A 19,905-nucleotide genomic window follows, 5' to 3' on the forward strand; every position below is an offset into this window, starting at 1 on the left:
TGAAGCATTCTGCCTAGTTTGAGCTGGGTATGAAAATCAACATTCCCTTAATCAAAGGTGCATACAGCCAGGACAGACGTCTTTTTTGAGTATTCCCAGGCAGAAAGTGCACCTCCATCAACTAAAAACATAATCACATTAATCAACTATTGGTTAACTACACATACACCCAATGTTAATGATGTCATTGTACTAACTCCCTCATGTTGGTCTGGTCCATTTCAGAGGGCTCAGGTCCCAGGTAATGATGTACTTATGCCAACAGTATGAGACATGCCTTCTGTAGAAAGTCTCTACTTTGTACCAGTGAAGGCATGTTATCAACAGACTTAGACTTGATAATATGCCAGTTCATACTTATTGAACATACCAAAACAATACTGACTGACAGGAAGACAAAATCCATGGACACTTGTAGTAACTTCTATTAGAAGATATGCTGTATTGGAAAAGATGTTTTAGAAAGCCCCTGAGCTCCACCTGCGGCGTCAGAAGAGAACAGTCTGCAGACGCTACATTGCAAGTAGACGGTGGTAAATGAAGTCAAGATGAATACCACAGAGGTGAATATAACAAAGCTCCAGAGAAAAGATGTGCGCTTTTTCCATGAATGCTAGGCAACCAGGACAAGGGACATAATCCTCAGTATTGGTCAGCAATTAAGTGTACAGAGCCCTTCAAAGTAGTTTAAAGCAGAACAAAGGACATTGCCTATGTTCTTTGTGCCCGAGAGAAACACATCACCCGGTGGGACACAAAGTCAATAGCAAAACACATTCTGACAGTCAGCTCATGGTTGGCAAGAGACCTATATGAGCCAAAGCCTGTAAATGCTAATTAGTATACCACAGGAAGTCCTCCTTCAGCAACAAATGTTTATGTTTTTATGACTGATGGGATGCAATGGTGCCAGCAACCGGCAAGAGCTCTCCCACCATATTCTTCACAAGGCTCCTGAATTGGGTCGCACGATGCTATTATGGTATTGCACATGGGAATTTGACGGGGTATGACTTCTTCCTCCATGCCAGTGCTAGGGAGCTGCTAAGGTCCAGAATCTAAACTGGGTGCATATTCAGTCTGGGAAGCCATTTGTCTCCTGAATCAGGGTTGAGCTCCCCAGCAGTTGGCCTGTGAAAGATCCACTGAGACCTCAGGTCCACAACTGGAGAACTTGAATTTTAATCCAAAAGATCAAACAATTAAAGCCTTGAAAGATGGGTGGAGTGAAAGGGGAAATGCTTCCAGATTCTTAAAAGACTTACTGAAATTGTGGAGATCATGGGTGAAAATCAAAGACCAAAAAAAATTGATATATTTTTGTTTATTATTGCTCTCAGAGGGCTTGGTAGTCAATTATACAAGCTATTTTCTATTAAACCAGAAGAAAATAGTGTAAAATATAAAATCTATGCTCACTGTTCCAATCCAAGCCACTTGCTCATCTTCATTAGAGACATTTACTGCAGCTATTTCCAATCATGTTAATTTATACATACTCTGTGTATATATATATATATATATAATATATATATATATATATATATATATATATATATATATATATAATTATATATTAAAAAAAAAAACCTATCTGAAGAGACAAAAGTTCCAAATGAAAATATTCTTGCACTATTTGTGCAGTGTACTGTGCACTGTTGTACAATTCAGTTTTCCAAATTGTTACCAATATGTCTGCTTAGAATAGTAAAAATTAAGCAAATGATAATATATTTACTACACTTTCAAAACAGAGCACGACCAATATGTTATGATAAGAAAAGAAAATACATTGAACATGTGCTTATTCTCCCCTTGATGTACATGCACTAATCCCATTAACTCTAATTAGGAGTTGCATGCACTAAGAGGAGACAAGACCTCTATAAAAAGAAGGGATTTTTAATCTTTTCCTCTGCCTAGTGCCCAACCCCTCCCTCCCACCACTAAGAAAAGGGAAATATTTGTTAAAATCTGGCAGTGTCTACCAGTACCAAGGCCCCTGCTCACAGGTAACTGTAAAGTATAACCAGTGGTCTTCCTGCTTTGCTCTTGTTACCAAAGCAAGTGCAATTTAAATATGTTGAACATCATCTTCAGAAAGCAAGTATACAGCATCTGTTAAGTCTTCCTAACAAGCAAGAGTTATAGCCATTACCCAAATAAAAATAAAAAAATAGCAAGCCCACCTGTTTTGCTCCTCTGGTTAGAAAACATCAAAGAAAACCAGGGATTTTGCTTTATCAGCATTCAGAATTCTAACTGTTTAAAAAGAGTGCAAAAAATGTCTGGTAAGAAAACATACAATCATGGCCGTATTCTGCCCCTCCGAAGCCAGTGTTCAACTTTCACTGAAGTTAAGAATTGTGCACCCTTTTTTCCCTTAGGAAGCATGCCATACTAACACAGGGGCTGAGAGCGCAATGCTTAACTGGGGATGGATCTAACAAAAGACATGGATACCGTGAGACAATCTGAAAATTCTCTCATTAAAAAATACCCCAAATGAACAGTCAGGTACATGAGAAAGTAATGATGAACAACCCAAAATGCAGCATTTCAGTAAGCTATTAAACGATTCTAAAACTTGAAGTTAAAAAGAAAATCCTTATGGGCAAATATCTGTGGGGGAAGAGGTTAGCGGGAGTATGAAAAGAAGGTAAAATATTACACTTTTACCTTTGGCTACCACAGCAAAGAAAAAATAAATCAGTGTTTTAACGAGATCCGGCCTTCACAGAACTGAAATAAATATTCAAACAGAGTTTGGGTTAAGATGAGAGGATGACCGTTAACACAACATCATTTTAACCTTTAGGGTCAAATTCTGCCCTCAGTTATACTTGGGCAACACATTCCACTGCCTACTCTGGAGTGTAGCCGAGTGCAGAATTTGGCCTTTAAACTTGAAGATATAAGTAGTTTCCGCATATTTATGAATACCCATCTACACACACATACAAGAGCACTCTGCACAGCCTTACAATGTGCATTTGGAAAGAGACTGGCACAGCCAAGGTTCCGATGTCCAGTTTTCAACAATAAGCCCAAAGGCTAAGTGATCAGCATTGTAGATATTAAAACCCCCTGAAGATACCTCTACACCCATCTAGTGTTTCCACCTCTAACAACATGGCTCATCTAGCGATATATCTCATATCAGTGTCCTAACATAGCCAGCTAAGAAAAGCAGCACAGACCACTGTACAGCCGGAACATGCAGGGTGGAATCCTGGCTCCACTGAAGTCAATGGGAAAACTTCTATTGACTTCAGTGAGGCCAGGATTTGACCCCTAAACATTAGAGCAGTGATATCAGGCGGTCTCCTGCGGCTCTTTGCAGCACATGATATTAAAACACTGTGTGATTTAGTTAGTAACCAATCAGGATGCTTTTACTATGCCATTAACCAACTGTAGTTGATAAAATAATACTTGGTCAATCATTTTGCTGTGAGAATAATACATACACATACAAACACACACACTAAATATTTCGCCTGTCATATTGTTTCAATATGAATATATAGTACTATAGTAAATGAAACCATGAATTCGCACTACTGTGACTCTTTTGGGTAATGTTGATTGCTAATCTGACTCCTGAAGCACCGAGTATCACTGCACTAGAGACACTAATTGCACCCTTTCTTTTTAGTGTTGCTGCAGATAAAGAAAAATCCTTTCCAGGACTGCTGTGCTGGTTTATGCTGATTTTCTCAGTAGACTGCTGCAGGGGACAACCAGTGGAGTGGGACTTCAGTGATGAGAAACATTAACAGATATAAGGAAGAAACGTCAGTACAACTGAGTAAATAGCCTTCTTTACATTGGACCAAATCTCAGGGCTTACTATTCACTTAAAAAAAGCAAAGCAAAACGGATCCAAGGCATGTTAAGTACAAAACAGGGCAATCAGTGCTCAAACCACCAAAGTGGTGTGTTGAGCTTTAACTGAGCATTGACCAACAGGTAGGGGTGGAAGCCTTTAAACTGTGAATCTGATGTACAGTATGTGCTTATCAATAAGGTACCACTTCCATCAAAATTCCATTATCCATTTTCTTGTGGTACAGAAATTCTACGATGTTGCCTGAAAATAAAAAGTGCCTGCAATAAAATGTACACAAATGGGATTTTGTCTGTAGTCATGATAAAATGGCCTTTCCAAATGGCTTTCACCCAAGAAACTACTGTCAGTGAATTTAAAATGGGTTGTGTTTCCTGGAGCACACTCAGCACGGATGCTGGGAAAAACCAATATTAAATTGACTTTAGCAAGAGGAAACATTCAATGGCTCCTGTTGCAAAGTGAGTTTCAGATTCTTGAAGGATAAACCAGTGTGACTGGTCATCTGCAGAAACAGCTCACTGTGTCCAATATTTCTCGGCCCCTCCACAAACAAAGCAAAAAGTTACCATTTTTTAGCCCAGATTTTCACCCCAAGTTTGAATACCATGGTCCTTAAACAGACAGAAAGCTGATGTTTTCTCTCCTCTTGATTCGTCCAATTTCTTCATTCTTGGCTCAAGTATTATTCATTAATATTAGTCATCAGTTAATAAGAAAAAGATAGTTTCTAAGTGTTTTTTAATGAAGTTAATTTGATACCATAGTCTGGTTATATGTGCTCTGCTTGCAGCTGTGAGTTATTCCTTTTTCTTGAATTCTTGGTTGCCATAGCTGGAGCCTTTTTCTATTTCGGTTACTCCTATCAGTCTACGAACTCCAAAGGAAGCTTTAAAATAGAATACAGAAATTGGAGGTGCATTACAACTGATATAATGATAAAATCCTGTCTCTGACTCTCTCTCTCTCTCTCAGACAGACACTCTTTGATGCTAGATGGGCCATGGGGATTGGATACAGAGGTCACAGACTGAGCAATCAGTAGTGACTCCGGGCCAGACACTGCCTCCAATCTGTGTATGCAGCTTCCATTGACTGACACTTTGGATCCAGTACATGTGCTAAATCATTAAACCATAGGGCAGTCCAGATTTTAAGAATCAATAAAAGTGTAACTAGTGCACATTTTTTAAAAGAAACTGTACTGATAGCTCTGGAAGCTGAAGTCTTCAGTTAACCACAGAACATACTCAGTCAGTATGGGGAACATCACTGCAAACTTCTTCACATTACCCAGCGAATATGCTTCACCCCTCATGACGGGGCTACTGTGTGAATATTAATTAGCACATTAAGTATAACTTAAGAAATAAGAGACTAACCTGTTTGAAATTAAGGCTTTTGAAATAATTGTTTTTCTATGCAAAAATGGAAACCTACGTAACTTGTCCTGAATTTTCATCCAAAATAACAACTTTCTGGAAGTATCATTAATAGTAATCATACGCAGAATTTATAACAGGTAATGGCCACTATTGTATCATATTGTGCTTTGGCATCATCTCCCTCTTCTCAATAATTTTCATTACCTGCTCCAACAAACCCCAGGAATGCAAGGATAAGAAGGGGTGATCCACTTGCAAAAATTCCAAAACCAAATGTGAAGAGAGGAGAGAGCAGGACAGTAGCCCAGAAGAGGAAGTTTAGCAGAGTCCATGGTCTTCTAGGAGGTTTAAACTGTTGGCCGGGAAATATGCCTTCCTGATTATACATCTCTTGTAAAGCATCCTGGGAGAGAGAGCGGTAGGGGGAAAAAAAGAATGTTCCTAATTCAGGAATGTTAGTTTTTGCATGAATAGTTCCCAGACTGTAGAATTCCATGATGCCATAAAGGCCCACATCTGTGGCAAGCATTATTAGAGTCTGTGAGAGGAATTTGTATTTTCTGTGGTCTGTCTGGCATTCTGTTATGCTGCAATAACCATCAGTTAATACTATAAACACACATTTTGAACATTATTTAAAAATAAACAAATGTAAACAAACAGAAATCAAATACTGTCAGTCTCTTTCCACCTCCCTACACGCCACCCCCAGCTGTCACTGTGTTCAGACTTCAGAGAAGCTTTAGCCCTGAGAACTACTCAGACACTTTCCAGTCCTGTGCTGGTTGCTTCTCTATTGCTCCTTCTTCCTGTTTTTATTACCAGAGAATCAGGAACCATCTATAGGAGGTGCAGCAGAAAAGTACTCCTTCTGGAGCTAACAGAGTGAGGCAAAGCACAAGCTGACCAGCAGGGTCCTTGCAACCTGAAGATACTGGGGCTTGATTCTTCACAGGAAGGCTCAATCCTGTAGCCAGAACCATAGAACTTCAGAAAGCAATACACCCTGAACTAAGGCTTTAGAAAAGTGTGGTACTGAGAAAAATCAGACAAATGATTACTGTGTCCACATTATTTTTCTCAGTTTAAGACAATGATTTATAAGCTGCATATAGAATGAAAAGTCATTTATTTAACCTATCGCTATTTTAGCCTCCATTGACTTTACCAAAAAAAGATGAGCTCAAGACATTCCCTCTTAATAATAAATCCTTTAGTACAAAGACAGCACTTTAGGAATTCCACAGTTACAGTGGCTTTTCTAAACCCACTGAGATCAATTTATGAAAAAAAAACCCCTCTAATAAAATTTGACTCCAGTGTTGAATGGCGGTACAGCCAACATCAGATCCTCGACTGGGGCAGCATTCTGTCCAAGTGAAGTGAAATGGTGTGCTATCTGCTTTCCCCGCTTAACTCTATACTTACTCGACAGCAAAGAGGGTGACACAAATGGAAAAGCAAAAACTAAAAATGTGCATCAACGCTCAGCTACCAAAGTGGGAAATTTCATGGGGTATTTTCATAATTTTCAAATGACTCTTAAGTCTGTTTGACACATCGACATCCAGGATACAAGAGGGGCGGACAACAACTAATATTCTTTGTGAACAATTCTCAGTCCCCTTGCCCCAACTGTTTTGAGTATTTTTAGGATCTACAATAAATACGGTTATAATGAACAAAAGTGAAACTTGGGAGAAGAACGCCAAGAACCTTATGAACAATTTGTTGCCTGCCTACAGGTTAAGTGAAGGTTTGGAAATATTGCAGTACAGGTCACCAAGGCAGAAAAAAATCTCAGAAGTGTCAGGGTTTCTGTGCTCTTCTACCTTCTGTGCCAGAAACAGCACACACAAAAAATAAAAATCAAGATATGCATTTCAAAACAGATGTACTGATGTACACAAGTCCAATCTATACAAGCACATGGCAAACTTTATGTACAGTTCTCTCCCCATCCCTGCAGCTCTATTAAATCTGTGGTCAAGAAATTTACCATCTAGGAAAAAGAGTTGAAAGAAAACTTTTGAGCACCCGGAGAATGCACTACCTATGTGCTCTGACAGCAAACTAATGGACCTGCCTGCATCACGTCAGAAATTGCAGCAGAGATCCGGCAGGCAAGTGGACAGAGACAGAGGAATAGGCAGAAGAGAACAAAGACTAGCTCTGCAAAAGTTGCAATCTAGAGCCTCACTCTGCTAAATGTGTCCAAAATGAATCACCACCTCTGGTTTAGAATTATCATGCATCTATAGCTCCTAGAAACGTCCATAGGTGCAACAAAAACATTTAAAAATATATGAAAAATACCCCAAACCCGAAGGACATAGCAAAAGAGACCAGGTTACGTATGGTTTCCCCCAAGGGTAGCTGCGTGTGTGTGTGGGCGGGGAGAGGGTGTCTTCTATGTCTGTGCAGTATCCCACAACGTTTCCCTTCAAACCACAGCCACCATTCTGTGGTCAAGGAGGAATGGATGAGGCTCCCTTCAAAGCCTGCCAACACTGCTCCTTAAATGAATCTAAGGAATAGCTGCCAAGTTACAAATCGTGCTCCCATTTCCTCTCTCCCTCCACGAGTTGAGTGTGCATTGCTCAGCTCTTGACATGCTGCTCCTTAGAACGTTACTTTATGGCAGATCTGAAAGAGAAAAAAGTCATTTACCTTCTCCTGGTACAGTTTATGAAGCCAGTTTGCAGCTTCCTTTTCATCTACAGGGATATCTTCAAGAGGAAATCTCCTGGTTTATTAAAGAGATTTAAAAAAAAAAAAAAAGAGTCTTAAAAGAAAATCCAGATATTTATTTTACTTTAGATCTTTTCAAATGAAGAGCTGCAATTCAATATATAGCAAAAACTGTCAGAAGTTTTGGAATGACCAAAGTCATGAAGTGCAAATAAGAATCAGACAGCTTTTAATAGAAACCACACTTCCAGTTCCCACTTAGAAATTTGCATTCATGAAACAGCAGAATACACAGCTGTTTGCTACCAATTTCTGTCTCCCTCAGAAAGACACATATTTTCTAGTCAAGTATTACTGCAGCTGCAATGGCGTTATCAATGGTTGAATTCAAGTAAGATCTAGTTCACATTTTGACGACTAGAGCTGGTCAACAAACTGGAAAATTATTCACAAACATTTTCATAGTGAAAAAAATAATCTTTTTTTACTTGAAAAATCAAAATTTGGAAAATTGTGACCAGCTCTATTGAAACCATCTTCTCTTCATATCCCACTTCTAGTGACAATCTACTCATTTCCCTGCTATTCTACTGTCCTCTCAATCAATCACTCTGCCCTTCCAGCAATCAGTCTCCAGCTTTCAAATTACTTCCCACTGCAGAGCCAGCCTTCTTGCTTTGCAATGTATAGAGACTCTTTGCAAGGTTCAATTTGCAAAGTCGAAACCTGCAAGGTTCACTCATCCCTAGTTATGTAGCATCTTTTGGAGGGATGATAATAATCCGATTCTGTGATCCTCTGGGCAAACAGAAAAGACACTGGTGGGGGAAAAAAAAAGATCAGTGAGATGGCCAATGACCAGGTCAGCAGTTCAAACACGTAGTACAATAATCTGTAAAATACACAAGTGGGGAAAAAAAAAAGCGTTTCCCAGTGCTCTGAAAGACACGTTCAACACATTCTAGACCGTTAAATCACTAACACAATATTTAGTTTTGATAATAGCTTTATAAAGAAGGATTGCACCATTAATAAAAAGCATCATTTGCTGAAAGCTCTCTTCCAAAGTCATCACTGCACTGAAATCGCCACTAGAGGGTACTCACAGCAAGACCATTTTGATGATTTAGGAGGATTATTTCAATTCTCTGGAGTCCATTATGAATGAAGACCAGCAAAGTGTGCAAACAGGCTTGGCCACTCCTCTCTGTGCAGAGGACGGCGTACACCTTATGCTCAAAACCTGAGCTCACATGGCTTCCTTTCTTTGACCTAAGCCAAGTCTGCAGACTCATTAAGGGTGCCACATGTGTTCAGTTTGCAGTAAAAGGACAGAAACATACAGCCTGTGACAGGGAAATGTATGCTAGCTACATCCTACCAGTGAGCTCACCATAATGTCTGGAAAAATTAGATTCAGTTTTGTACCTGCTCATTGCAGCATTGTAGGAAGTTCCCATCAACAGAAAAATTGTATTTCCAGTTGGGATTAACCTCCCATGCCCACAAGCAACTTTAAACAAGGCAGGTTCTAGCACAGTCAAGTGTCTTGAGAAGGCACATTCACCCCACAAATAAATATATATGTCTAAAATCAGAGCAGACTGAACAATTCAGAAGTTAGGTTAGTAACTGGGCACAATTAGTCAGGAAAGCTCACCTAGCACTAATACCCCAGACTCTTCTGTAAGGTTGACTGACAGCCACTGGTTTTCATCTTTCCTTTAGCACCACCAAGCCACACCAACTCACATCTCATTTAGCAAAGCAGAAGGTATTAAGTGGATGAAGCCATTGTTTCAGTGCACAAATATCCAGATATTTGCTTGTGCATACTTACTCATATCTACTTTGCCATGCTTTGGGCACTTACAATTGTCTAGGGAAATCATACTCAGCACATGTGCAGTGCACTGTTACTTGGTTTGTAACTTGTTTCTCCACTTAGCAAAGCACACGCTCCTCATTGGGAATATGTATGTGGCAAGCGTGAAGAATTAAAGTGAAAACAGTTTGAGTTATCCAACTGAAAAAGATTTCTGAAAAATTTCCTGAAGGCATTTCTGAATGCATGCCTTTCCCTTCTCCATCCCTGGATAATTCCCAAAATGGTCAAATGGAATTGTTCCAGGTTTCCAGTCCCTCTCCACTCTGGGCTCTCAGCAAGCATGGGGAATGTCAGCTGAGAGAGTAATTTTCGGGGAAGTTACGTAAGCACCTGAGAACAGGATTGGAATGGAAGTTCCTCCCCAACTACAGCTAGTGTTTCACCTTCTTCTAGGCTGGCAGCTCTTGCTCTACATTTTGCTAAATTGTTGCTGCTACCTCTCAATGCTGAAGGTCTAGGTGAGACTCCCCAGAAGTTCTCCTCAATAGGATTCAATACAACACACAACCCCTTGTATCAAAAAGAAGAATAAACTTGGTCAGTAGCTTGGCAACACACTCCACGGCAGTGCCCAACAACCCGGGGAGAAAAAGAAATACCTCTGGTTATTCAACAGCAATCTCTCTATCAGAGTAAGGTAGCGTCTCACAAAGCGTAGGGAACACAAGGATAAGAGGTGGGGAAGGGAGTGGACAGACCTCTCAGTTGTTGTTCAGAGTCTTAACTTTGAGTTTTTTAAAGAAAAGGAATAAAAGGAATTGTGTCAGTTGCGAAGAAAACCTTCAAAGCTGAAGGTAACAGACACAGAGACACCTGTCAAGTTAGCAGAGGGCCTGAAACAACAGCTGTGAGGACTGACTGTCTTCATTTATTTCAATCAGTGTTAACTCAGATGCTAATGATGACAATTAACAATGTTGATATTTAAAATATTTGCAGTGTTATTGTAGCCATTGGTCCCAGGATATGAGAAAGACAAGGTGGGTGAGGTAATATACTGGACCAACTTCTGTTGTTGGACGGGACAAGCTTTTGAGTATCACAGAGCTCTTCTTTGGGTCTGGAGAAAGAAACTAGAGAGTCTAAGCTAAATACAAGGAGGGACAGATTGTTAAGTGTTAAGGGTTCACACATCTTGTAGGAGACTACTTAAAATGAAGTGGGCAATCAATAAGTCTGCAATCATAGGACAATGGAGGATTAGTAGGCAGTAGGATGTGTTACAAATTGTTGTAATGGGCCACAAAACAACGAGCATGTCTGTTGCATCCATGGATTTTAGTGTCTATTAGAGTAACAAATTTAAGTTCCCAGGCTCATCCTTTGAAGGTGATGTGCAGATTTCCTTTGAGGATGAGGACTGAGAGGTCTGATATGTCCAAAAGGCGTGATCCTTTTGTGCAAAGTGTTTGCCCACAGGCGATAGGGTGTTTTTGTCTTACCATTTTTCGGTGTGAATTCATTCAGGATTAATATTGTGAATTCAGTACTAATCAAAGTCACATAAGAAAAGAGAGGAATGATCATACTATGCAGATCTACACAATCCATTATGAGAGACTGTTCGTTTTGGGCAGGACTTTAACACCACATGGCAGGGAGGGCATGATTAGTTTCATTTTCCTGATTCTGGAGGGTGCAGGTGAATGCCAGATTATAGGAGTAGTCATGCCCACTCTTGAAATTTCGACCTAGTCTCCTTCTGGCCTGACAGGTGACGGCTGTGACATGGGCTCTTTTAAGTGAGGCTAGTTTGAATGACAGGGAAATGGGAAGATCCTCAGGGCATGCAAAGGAACATCCTCAAGGGATGCAGTGATGAATGACATTTTCCTACCAGTTTTGGGGACACAGTATCCAAACACAAACCTTGTACGTCTCACTTCCATCATTATATGCTCACCTTACACACATATCTGCTTCGTATTTCTTTCCATAAAGGATTCCTAACAAAGATGGGTTCTTGTTTCCTCTGAAGTTTAGTGTTACATCGTACACTGCTGAAACTGTCGAAAGAAAGAAAATATAGCTGTTAACCTCAGCATCCAAAGCATCGAGGTTGCTGCTGTTCAAGCTTTAAACAGAAACAAACCCTGATGCAAACACTGCTTTAATAATACCAGTTGGCAAAACATTTCAAAACCCATAGGTTTTATTTACCCAGATGGCCTCCTTAACAATCTAAGCTATGGCAGAGTATATGCATACACCTCACAGGAGTGGAGTGAGAGCTGAATAATTATGCAATGTTTGTATATTGCCACTTTAAAGATGGAAAGTATTAATTTTTGCAAATTAAACTAGAAAAAATTAATACATTTTAAAGATTGTTTAGAAAATGGAGTCTAGTGCTTCAGCTTAATCTTGATGTCATCCAAGAGCCATACTGACTCTGTATTATCACCTACTCACCGAATGCAATGAATATACTGAACTATGATACATAATAACACACATTACTAGTAAGGTTTAGAACAAACAGCTCACCCATACCTGTTCCCCTGAGACACTGGACAGCAGTGGTGAAACCTTTGGTTCTGGGCAACAGATGATATTTCAATTTAGGCAACCCTTTGGATTCAGCCACCTCCATGCTGATACGATGCTTGGTTTCTGTAAAACGAGTTCCTTCACAATACAGGAGAAACTAGCATACAAAACAAGAGGAAAAACAAGGGTTTTTCTTAACAAGAAATTACTGTGTAGTGCAGATTTGGAGCTCTTACAGGATGGACAGACACACACAATTTCCTCCTTTGTTCTATAGTTATCACACATCAGAGCCATCCTACAACTTTTCAGTGGCATAACTGAATATAACAGATCATATTATTTGAGAATTACAACCAGCAGTTTGCTGTACAGTATCTGCTTTGAGAACACAGCTAATTAGAGCCTGGTCTCAAAGAATGTGGAACACACATGCAAATATTCAGAGACACATTTAAATTTAAAGCATCTTTTTGGATATCAGTTTATTTTCTAATCAAGCAAATAGGCTATATATACACACACACACGTTCTCTCTCCCCCCCTGCTCCCCTGGCTTAATTCCAGCTGAAATATTTCTTCCTTTAAAAGTCACAGGAACACTCAAAAATGCATGAACATGACTTCAGCTTCAAGTTCCAGCTCAGCTACAAGAAACAAGCAATTTCCAATACTAAATAAGGAAATTCTCTTTTCTACCACAAAGATGTAGATCATAGAATGGTAGGACTGGAAGGGACTTTGAGAAGTCATCTAGTCCAGTCCCAAACACTCATGGCAGGACTAAGTACAATCTAGACCAGTGGTTCTCAAACTTTTGCACTGGTGACCCCTTCCACATAGCAAGCTTCTGAGTGTAACCCCCCTTATAAATTAAAATCACCTTTTTATATATTTAACACCATTATAAATGCTGGAGGCAAAACGGGGTTTGGGTTGGAGACTGACAGCTCACAACACCCATGTAATAAACTCGCAACCCCCCGAGGGGTCCCGACGCCCAGTTTGAGAACCTCTGATCTAGACCATCCCTGACAGGTGTTTGTCTAATCTGCTCTTAAAAATCTCCATCGATGGATATTCCACAACCTCCTCAAGCAACTTATTCCAGTGCCTAACCTGACAGTTAGGAAGTTTTCCCTAATGTCCAACCTAAACTGCCCCTGCTGCAATTTAAGCCCATTGCTTCTTGTCATATCCTCACAGGTTAAGGAGAACAATTTTTCACCCTCCTCCTTGTAACAACCTTTCATATGTCCCTTCTCAGTCTTCTCTTCTCCAGAATAAACAAACCCAATTTTTTGCAATCTTGCCTCACAGGTCATGTTTTCTAGACATTTAATTTTTTTTGTTGCTCTTCTCTGGACTTTCTCAAATTTGTCCACATCTTTCCTGAAATGTGGTGCCCAGAACTGGACACAATGCTCCAGTTGAGGCCTAATCAGCGCAGAGTAGAGTGGAAGAATTACTTCTTGTGTCTTGCTTATAACACTTCTGCTACTACATCACAGAATGATGTTTGCTTTCTTTCTTTCTTTTTTTTTTTTTGCAACAGTGTTACACTGTTGACTCATATTTAGCTTGTGGTCCACTATGACCCCTAGATCCCATACTCCTTCCTAGGCAGTCATTTCCCATTTTGTATGTATGAAACTGATTGTTCCTTCCTAAGTGGAGTACTTTGTATTTGTCCTTATTGAATTTTATCCTATTTACTTCAGACCATTTCTCTAATTTGTCCAGATCATTTTGAATTTTAAACATATCCTCCAAAGCACTTGCAACCCCTCCCAGCTTGGTATTGTCCGCAAACTTCATAAGTGTACTCTCTATGCCATTATCTAAATCATTGATGAAGATATTGAACCGAGCCAGAACCAATCCCTGCGGGACCCCACTTGATATGCCTCTCCAGCTTGACTGTGAGCCACTGCTAACTATTCTCTAGGAATGGTTTTCCAAATATTTATGCACCCATCTTATAATAGCTCCACCTAGGTTGTATTTCCCTCATTTGTTTATGAGAAGGTCATGCGAGATTGTAGCCAAAGCCTTACTAAAGTCAAGATATACCACATCTACTGCTTCCCCCACTTTCCACAAGGCTTGTTAACCTGTCAAAGAAAGCTATTAGGTTGGTTTGACATAATTTGTTCTTGACATATCCATCCTGACAGTTACTTATCACCTTATCATCTTCTAGGTGTTTGCAAATTGATTGCTTACTTATTTGCTCCATTATCTGTCCGGGAACTGAAGTTAAACTGACTGGTCTGTAATCCGCGTTGACCTTATTCCCCTTTTTATAGACTGGCACTATATTTGCCCTTTTCCAGTCCTCTGGAATCTCTCCCATCTTCCATGGCTTCCAAAGACAATTGCTAATGGCTCGGATATCTCCTCAGTCAGCTCCTTGAGTATTCTAGTATGCATTTCATCAGCCCCTGGTGACTTGAAGGCATAAAACTCGTCTAACTAATTTTTAACTTTTTCTTTCCCTATTTCAGCCTCTAATCCTACCTCATTTTCACTGGCATTCACTATGTTAGACGTCCAACCGCTTCTAACTTTTTTTGGTGAAAATTGAAACAAAAAAGTCATTTAGCACTTCTGCCATTTCCACATTTTCTGTTATTATTCCGCCCCCCCCCCATTGAGTAACGGATGTACCCTGCCCTTGGTCTTCCAATGTATTTGTAGAATGTTTCCTTTGTGTCTCTAGCTAGTTTAATCTCGTTTTGTGCCTTGGCCTTTCTAATTTTGTCCCTACATGTTTGTGTCATTGGTCTATATTCATCCTTTGTAATTTGACCTAGTTTCCACTTTTTTGAGTTTCAGATCATTGAAGACCTCCTGGTTAAGCCAGAGTGGGAGAGCCAGTGGCAGGTGCACTTGTGTAGAGAAGAGCAGATTTTGATACAGGTAATGTAAAAGTAAAGCTTTGAAAGTACTGATACCAAATTTAAGGTCATATGGGTCTAGAAAGTTAATACTACTACTGACTACAGTTGAAAGAGCATTACAGGAAAAAAATCCTGAAAAGTCAGAGCATGCAAGGGGCTGGTACGCAAGTGAGAAAAGCTATTCAAAGACATACGTGCCCATTTGAAAGCAAATATATTATCTGGAAGTATCTAAGTATTTTCATTTGGGGGGGGGGGGAGGAGAGGGGTGTGGAGGGATACTGGATGGACTCACCCTTACATCACCTGTTTGACCCCACTCTGGGCACCTATTGACAAAGGCTGAAACCCTCCACTACACGACTTAAAAAAAGCACAATACAGAGAAGACAGATCTGATTCTCCCAGGCTGCCACCCCACATCTTCCCCTCTTGGAAATGAAGCCAGGAGCAAAACTAATAGGAATAGACAACACTAGGTACCTATTCTGGGTGCCACAGGGGTGAACTCTGGATTCTTGGCCATTCTGAGTGGCTGGAACCTATTTCCCCACTTCTCTTGGCCTCATTTCAGCTGCGTGGCACTGCTGCATTCCTAACTTCTGTGTACACAAATCTCTGCATCATATAAAAGCCAAAAAGGGGACGTTGATTCTACATATAACAGCAGTAAATTATGTTTGGTTGCTGTAGTTCACCATGTGCTTGAAAAGTAAGTCCTGCTAAAAATGTGGAAACCAAGATAGTCTCTCAATTTTGCTATAGTCACTGTACATCTGTTATGTAACAGTGCTGTTGTGTCTCTATCTTTCTCTTTAGTATATATACATATTTCATACAAAAAAAGCTGTGTTACATAAATGTTAAAGTTGCAAAGTCAAGTACTCCAAAGTTAGGAAATGCCATAATGAATATTATTAATGCAACATTAATTTAACACCATCGTGGTTATGCATTATGAAAGTCTTTGTCAAACATCATGTGGGATATCTGTGGCAGTGCCAGGAATAGAAGAACCCAGCTGTCTTGGGTTTCAGTCCAGCACCTTAAACATAATAACTTCTCTTCTCGCAACTCTCTGCCTCCTTCACTGTCCATCCTGTGCACTGAATGAGGCAGAAGTACTGTAGAACAAATACTATGTGATTTTGTAATTAAAGACTATCATAATGCAAACACACAAGGAGACCCAGTGAAGATTGCACAGACAACCTTAATTCTGGCATTTCCTAACTTTTGAGTGCTTGACTGTGCAACCTAAAAGTTATTTTAATGTAATTTTTATATATAATTTCCTATGTTTTTTTAAAAGAAACTGAACGCCCTCAGAAATTCCATCACTTGGAATCATACTGACCCTCTGAACCATCAGCATGGTTAAACCTGGACCTTTAGCTGGGCAGCACAGACATCTATCACTTGAGCTAAAAGAATAAGTGGTAGCAGTAGGAGGCTATCTATCCTCTATGTGGGCCAGCCATTAGAAGGCGACATGAGACATACTTTGCCTGTGGCTTACTCAGTTATTTATAGACAGTGGAGAAATGTTGGGAAACAAGGATGCTGGTTTCCATTTCTGGCTGAGGGGAGGGGGACAGCAATTCTGATTTCTATTTCTTGCTCTGGAGGGAGTGTGGTCGAGTGGTTACAGAGAGCATAGCCAAGCACATAGATCTGGCACATTCATTCTGAATGTCAGAGTGGCTAAAAAGATGAGATGTGCCATATTAGAAACCTAATATCAATTCCAAAGTCTGCCAGAAGTGACTTTGTGCAACTTCTCAGCAGTTGCTTTTATTTGTGAAGTTTCTCAATGATATTTGCCTCCCTCTTAAAGGGGATGAGGCCTTGCTAATCAACTAAACTAATCAACACTGGTTAGTAGAAGAGCTGAGACTAGAGCTCTATTTCCTCATAGCTCCCAAACAAGAGCACCTTTTCCAAAGCCAAGGGGAGAGGTGTAGCTGCTATTGCTGTACCCCTGGTCTGCAGCTCTGGCCCTCTGTCTGCCATTTAGGAGACTTAGTAGAGGTGGAAGTATGCTCTTTGAAGATGGAATGTTCAAAGACTGTACTAGCAAGCCTCTAGCAGGCTTTACTGAGCATGTACAAATGTTGATTTTAAGAGGGTTGATAATAACTCTATCAAATCTGGGTGGATTTCATGGGGAATATATCACACATCTCATGGACCCTAAGACTATCTCCCTTTCAGATTTCAAGTTACTGCTGCAAAATGGAGGCTCTAGAGCTCTTGAAAGAGGAAGTTTTATTTAATTTTGCTATTTTGTTAACAATGGCAAAAACTACCTCTGTTTCACTAGCCTCATTCACAGAAGCAACACCCATTTTCATTAAAACATTCCAAAAATATTCAGTCTGAGGCAGAGACCAAGCATAGCCCAGATGGCTAAAGCATAGGAAATTGACAACAGGGGCTTATAATGCAAACTGTGAAGCTATCTTAACTGTAGACATCACTATTAGCTCCACCTATAAAAAATAATCTTCAGTAACAAGTATGCTGGAGCTGGAGAGAATGCTGTTGTCCTGAACAACTTTTCCCTTCTCAGAAAATCTTTTCTGTTCAGCACTGTTTGTGAACTTTATCTGATCACACAGCCACTGGATTGCTAGTTTAATCACTTTGTAAAACATTTTGGAATATACTGGGTATGAGAGGTGCTATGTGGAGCCAAAATCTTTTCAGCACCTCTTATAGTGGTGCCTGGTACTATTGGAGTTAAGCTTTCGGCCCACAAAGGTATTTACAATACGGACCTTTTAGCGTTGCATTTGGAGACTGAAATGCATTGCACAGGTTCTCAAGCCTGATGGAACTTATCTTAAATAGGTTTCAGAGTAGCAGCTGTGTTAGTATCCGCAAAAAGATCTGTATCCGCAAAAAGAAAAGGAGGACTTGTGGCACCTTAGAGACTAACAAATTTATTTGAGCATAAGCTTTCGTGAGCTACAGCTCACTTCGTTGGATGCATTCCACTGAATGCATCCGACGAAGTGAGCTGTAGCTCACGAATGCTTATGCTCAAATAAATTTATTAGTCTCTAAGGTGCCATAAGTACTCTTTTTCTTTTTAAATAGACTCAAATCAAGTTAAATTCTTGGTGGTGAGGAGTCATGGATACATTAGCTCAAAAATGTGAAACCATGAAAGTATCTTTCAGAATATTAAATTTTTTTTGGTTTAATTATGATGTTGTATTATTGTAATATACCCCACAAAACTGAGCTTAATTAACTGATGGATGCATATATAAAGGAGATGTGGACTTCAAAGGCAATTGGAGACATCTGTATATTCTTGCAGGTTTCTCAAACACCTGTACAATTTCACAGAGCAAAGAGAATGCACTGATGCAAAAACTTTCCATTGTAATCTGCAACCTTTGTAAATCTCTCCTCCCACTGCCCCCCTGCAGATTATGGCAGGAAAAAAACATCCTATTTTTTAAAATAATATGTTTAGTTTAGCCTGGACAATTTAGCCTAGATTCACAAGTTCAGTAGTAAAACTTGAGTAACGTATTTTTTGAGTAAAAAGAGTTATGGAAAGTCCCTTTATCCTTTTAGCAGGGGGAAAAAAGTTGTAAGTTTTGAGACGTGTAAGTTTAGGTTTCTACTGCTAAATACTTTGAGAAATACTTATGCATGTTTACCAACAATTTTCAAAATGGCATGCCTAGCCAATAACAGATCAGAAGCCTGGCTAGTGTGCAATGAAGTCACTTGCAACAAGGCATATAGCTATACGCTTCACATGTAAATCACAGGAAGAAGGCGGCGCTCTTAAGTATGAAGCTGACACACCACACAAATATAGTCTTCATAATTGCACTCTAAGCAGAGGAGACACTATATATAAAGGATCAGACACTTACCCACATATATTCAGGATAATCAGACAAACATTTTAATCCCTTAATAACTGTATCTCTGTCTTCTTCCCATTTCCTTTTGCAGAAAACGATCTCAAGGAAGTACCACGTCCAACCAATCAAGGGCACATACAACAGTTCTCTCTTAGCAAGAACTTTGGAACTCTGGAAGAAATGCCACCCAATGACATTTGATTATTTATATATGTCAGATCTAAGCAAAAGCACTAAGGCTGGGATTTTCAAAAGTGCTCAGCACTGGCCTAGCTCAGACCACACTGAAGTCAATGGGAGTTCTTTTGAAAATCCCACCACAAATGAAAAAACAAACCCAGGAGTTTAAAATTAAATCAAGAGTAAGGAAAAGTTAACAGAATCACTCACGCCCAACACTCCGAAGCGTTCAGTCATGGTCCAACCACACAAGAAGTCAATTTCAAAGTTGTGATTCAAGATGATGATCACATGTTCTTTTCCAAATTTATCCACTGTGGCCTGGTCTGAGAATAAAGTGCACTCTGTGCCCGACCACCATTCCAGCAACATTACTAACTCTGAATAATATTGGGGGGAGGGGGGGGGGGAAAAGACACAGGTTAGGTGTAATGCTTAACCATAACACGTTTAATATCCTCTCTCCGTCCAAATCCCATTCCAAACATTTCTAGACCACAATGTTTATCACCTTTTTAATCCATCCTGCTGAGGTTGCTGGTTTATATTATATTATAGATTAAATGAGTTATCAGACTGACATACACCAGATAACCTGCATTCATATTTATGCTACCACCCTGAAATG

The 19,905-nt window shown here is 39.8% G+C and overlaps 1 protein-coding gene across 2 annotated transcripts in view; it reads right to left on the bottom strand.

Annotated features, from left to right (window-relative positions):
- Positions 1–1,309: 1,309 nt before the first annotated feature.
- The window catches only part of AGPAT3 (1-acylglycerol-3-phosphate O-acyltransferase 3), a 131,985-nt gene continuing 113,389 nt past the window's right edge, over positions 1,310–19,905 (bottom strand). For both annotated transcript variants that reach the window (XM_073359240.2, XM_073359250.2), the window contains 7 exons: positions 19,488–19,657; positions 19,107–19,268; positions 12,308–12,461; positions 11,718–11,820; positions 7,906–7,981; positions 5,440–5,638; positions 1,310–4,739 (listed from right to left, as the gene is read on the bottom strand). In XM_073359240.2, the coding sequence (XP_073215341.1) occupies positions 4,651–4,739; positions 5,440–5,638; positions 7,906–7,981; positions 11,718–11,820; positions 12,308–12,461; positions 19,107–19,268; positions 19,488–19,657 (953 nt within the window). In that variant the 3' untranslated portion in view covers positions 1,310–4,650. The remainder of the gene's footprint in view (positions 4,740–5,439; positions 5,639–7,905; positions 7,982–11,717; positions 11,821–12,307; positions 12,462–19,106; positions 19,269–19,487; positions 19,658–19,905) is intronic.

Source organism: Lepidochelys kempii, chromosome 1, assembly GCF_965140285.1.
Source record: "Lepidochelys kempii isolate rLepKem1 chromosome 1, rLepKem1.hap1, whole genome shotgun sequence".
NCBI classification, from domain to species: domain Eukaryota; kingdom Metazoa; phylum Chordata; order Testudines; family Cheloniidae; genus Lepidochelys; species Lepidochelys kempii.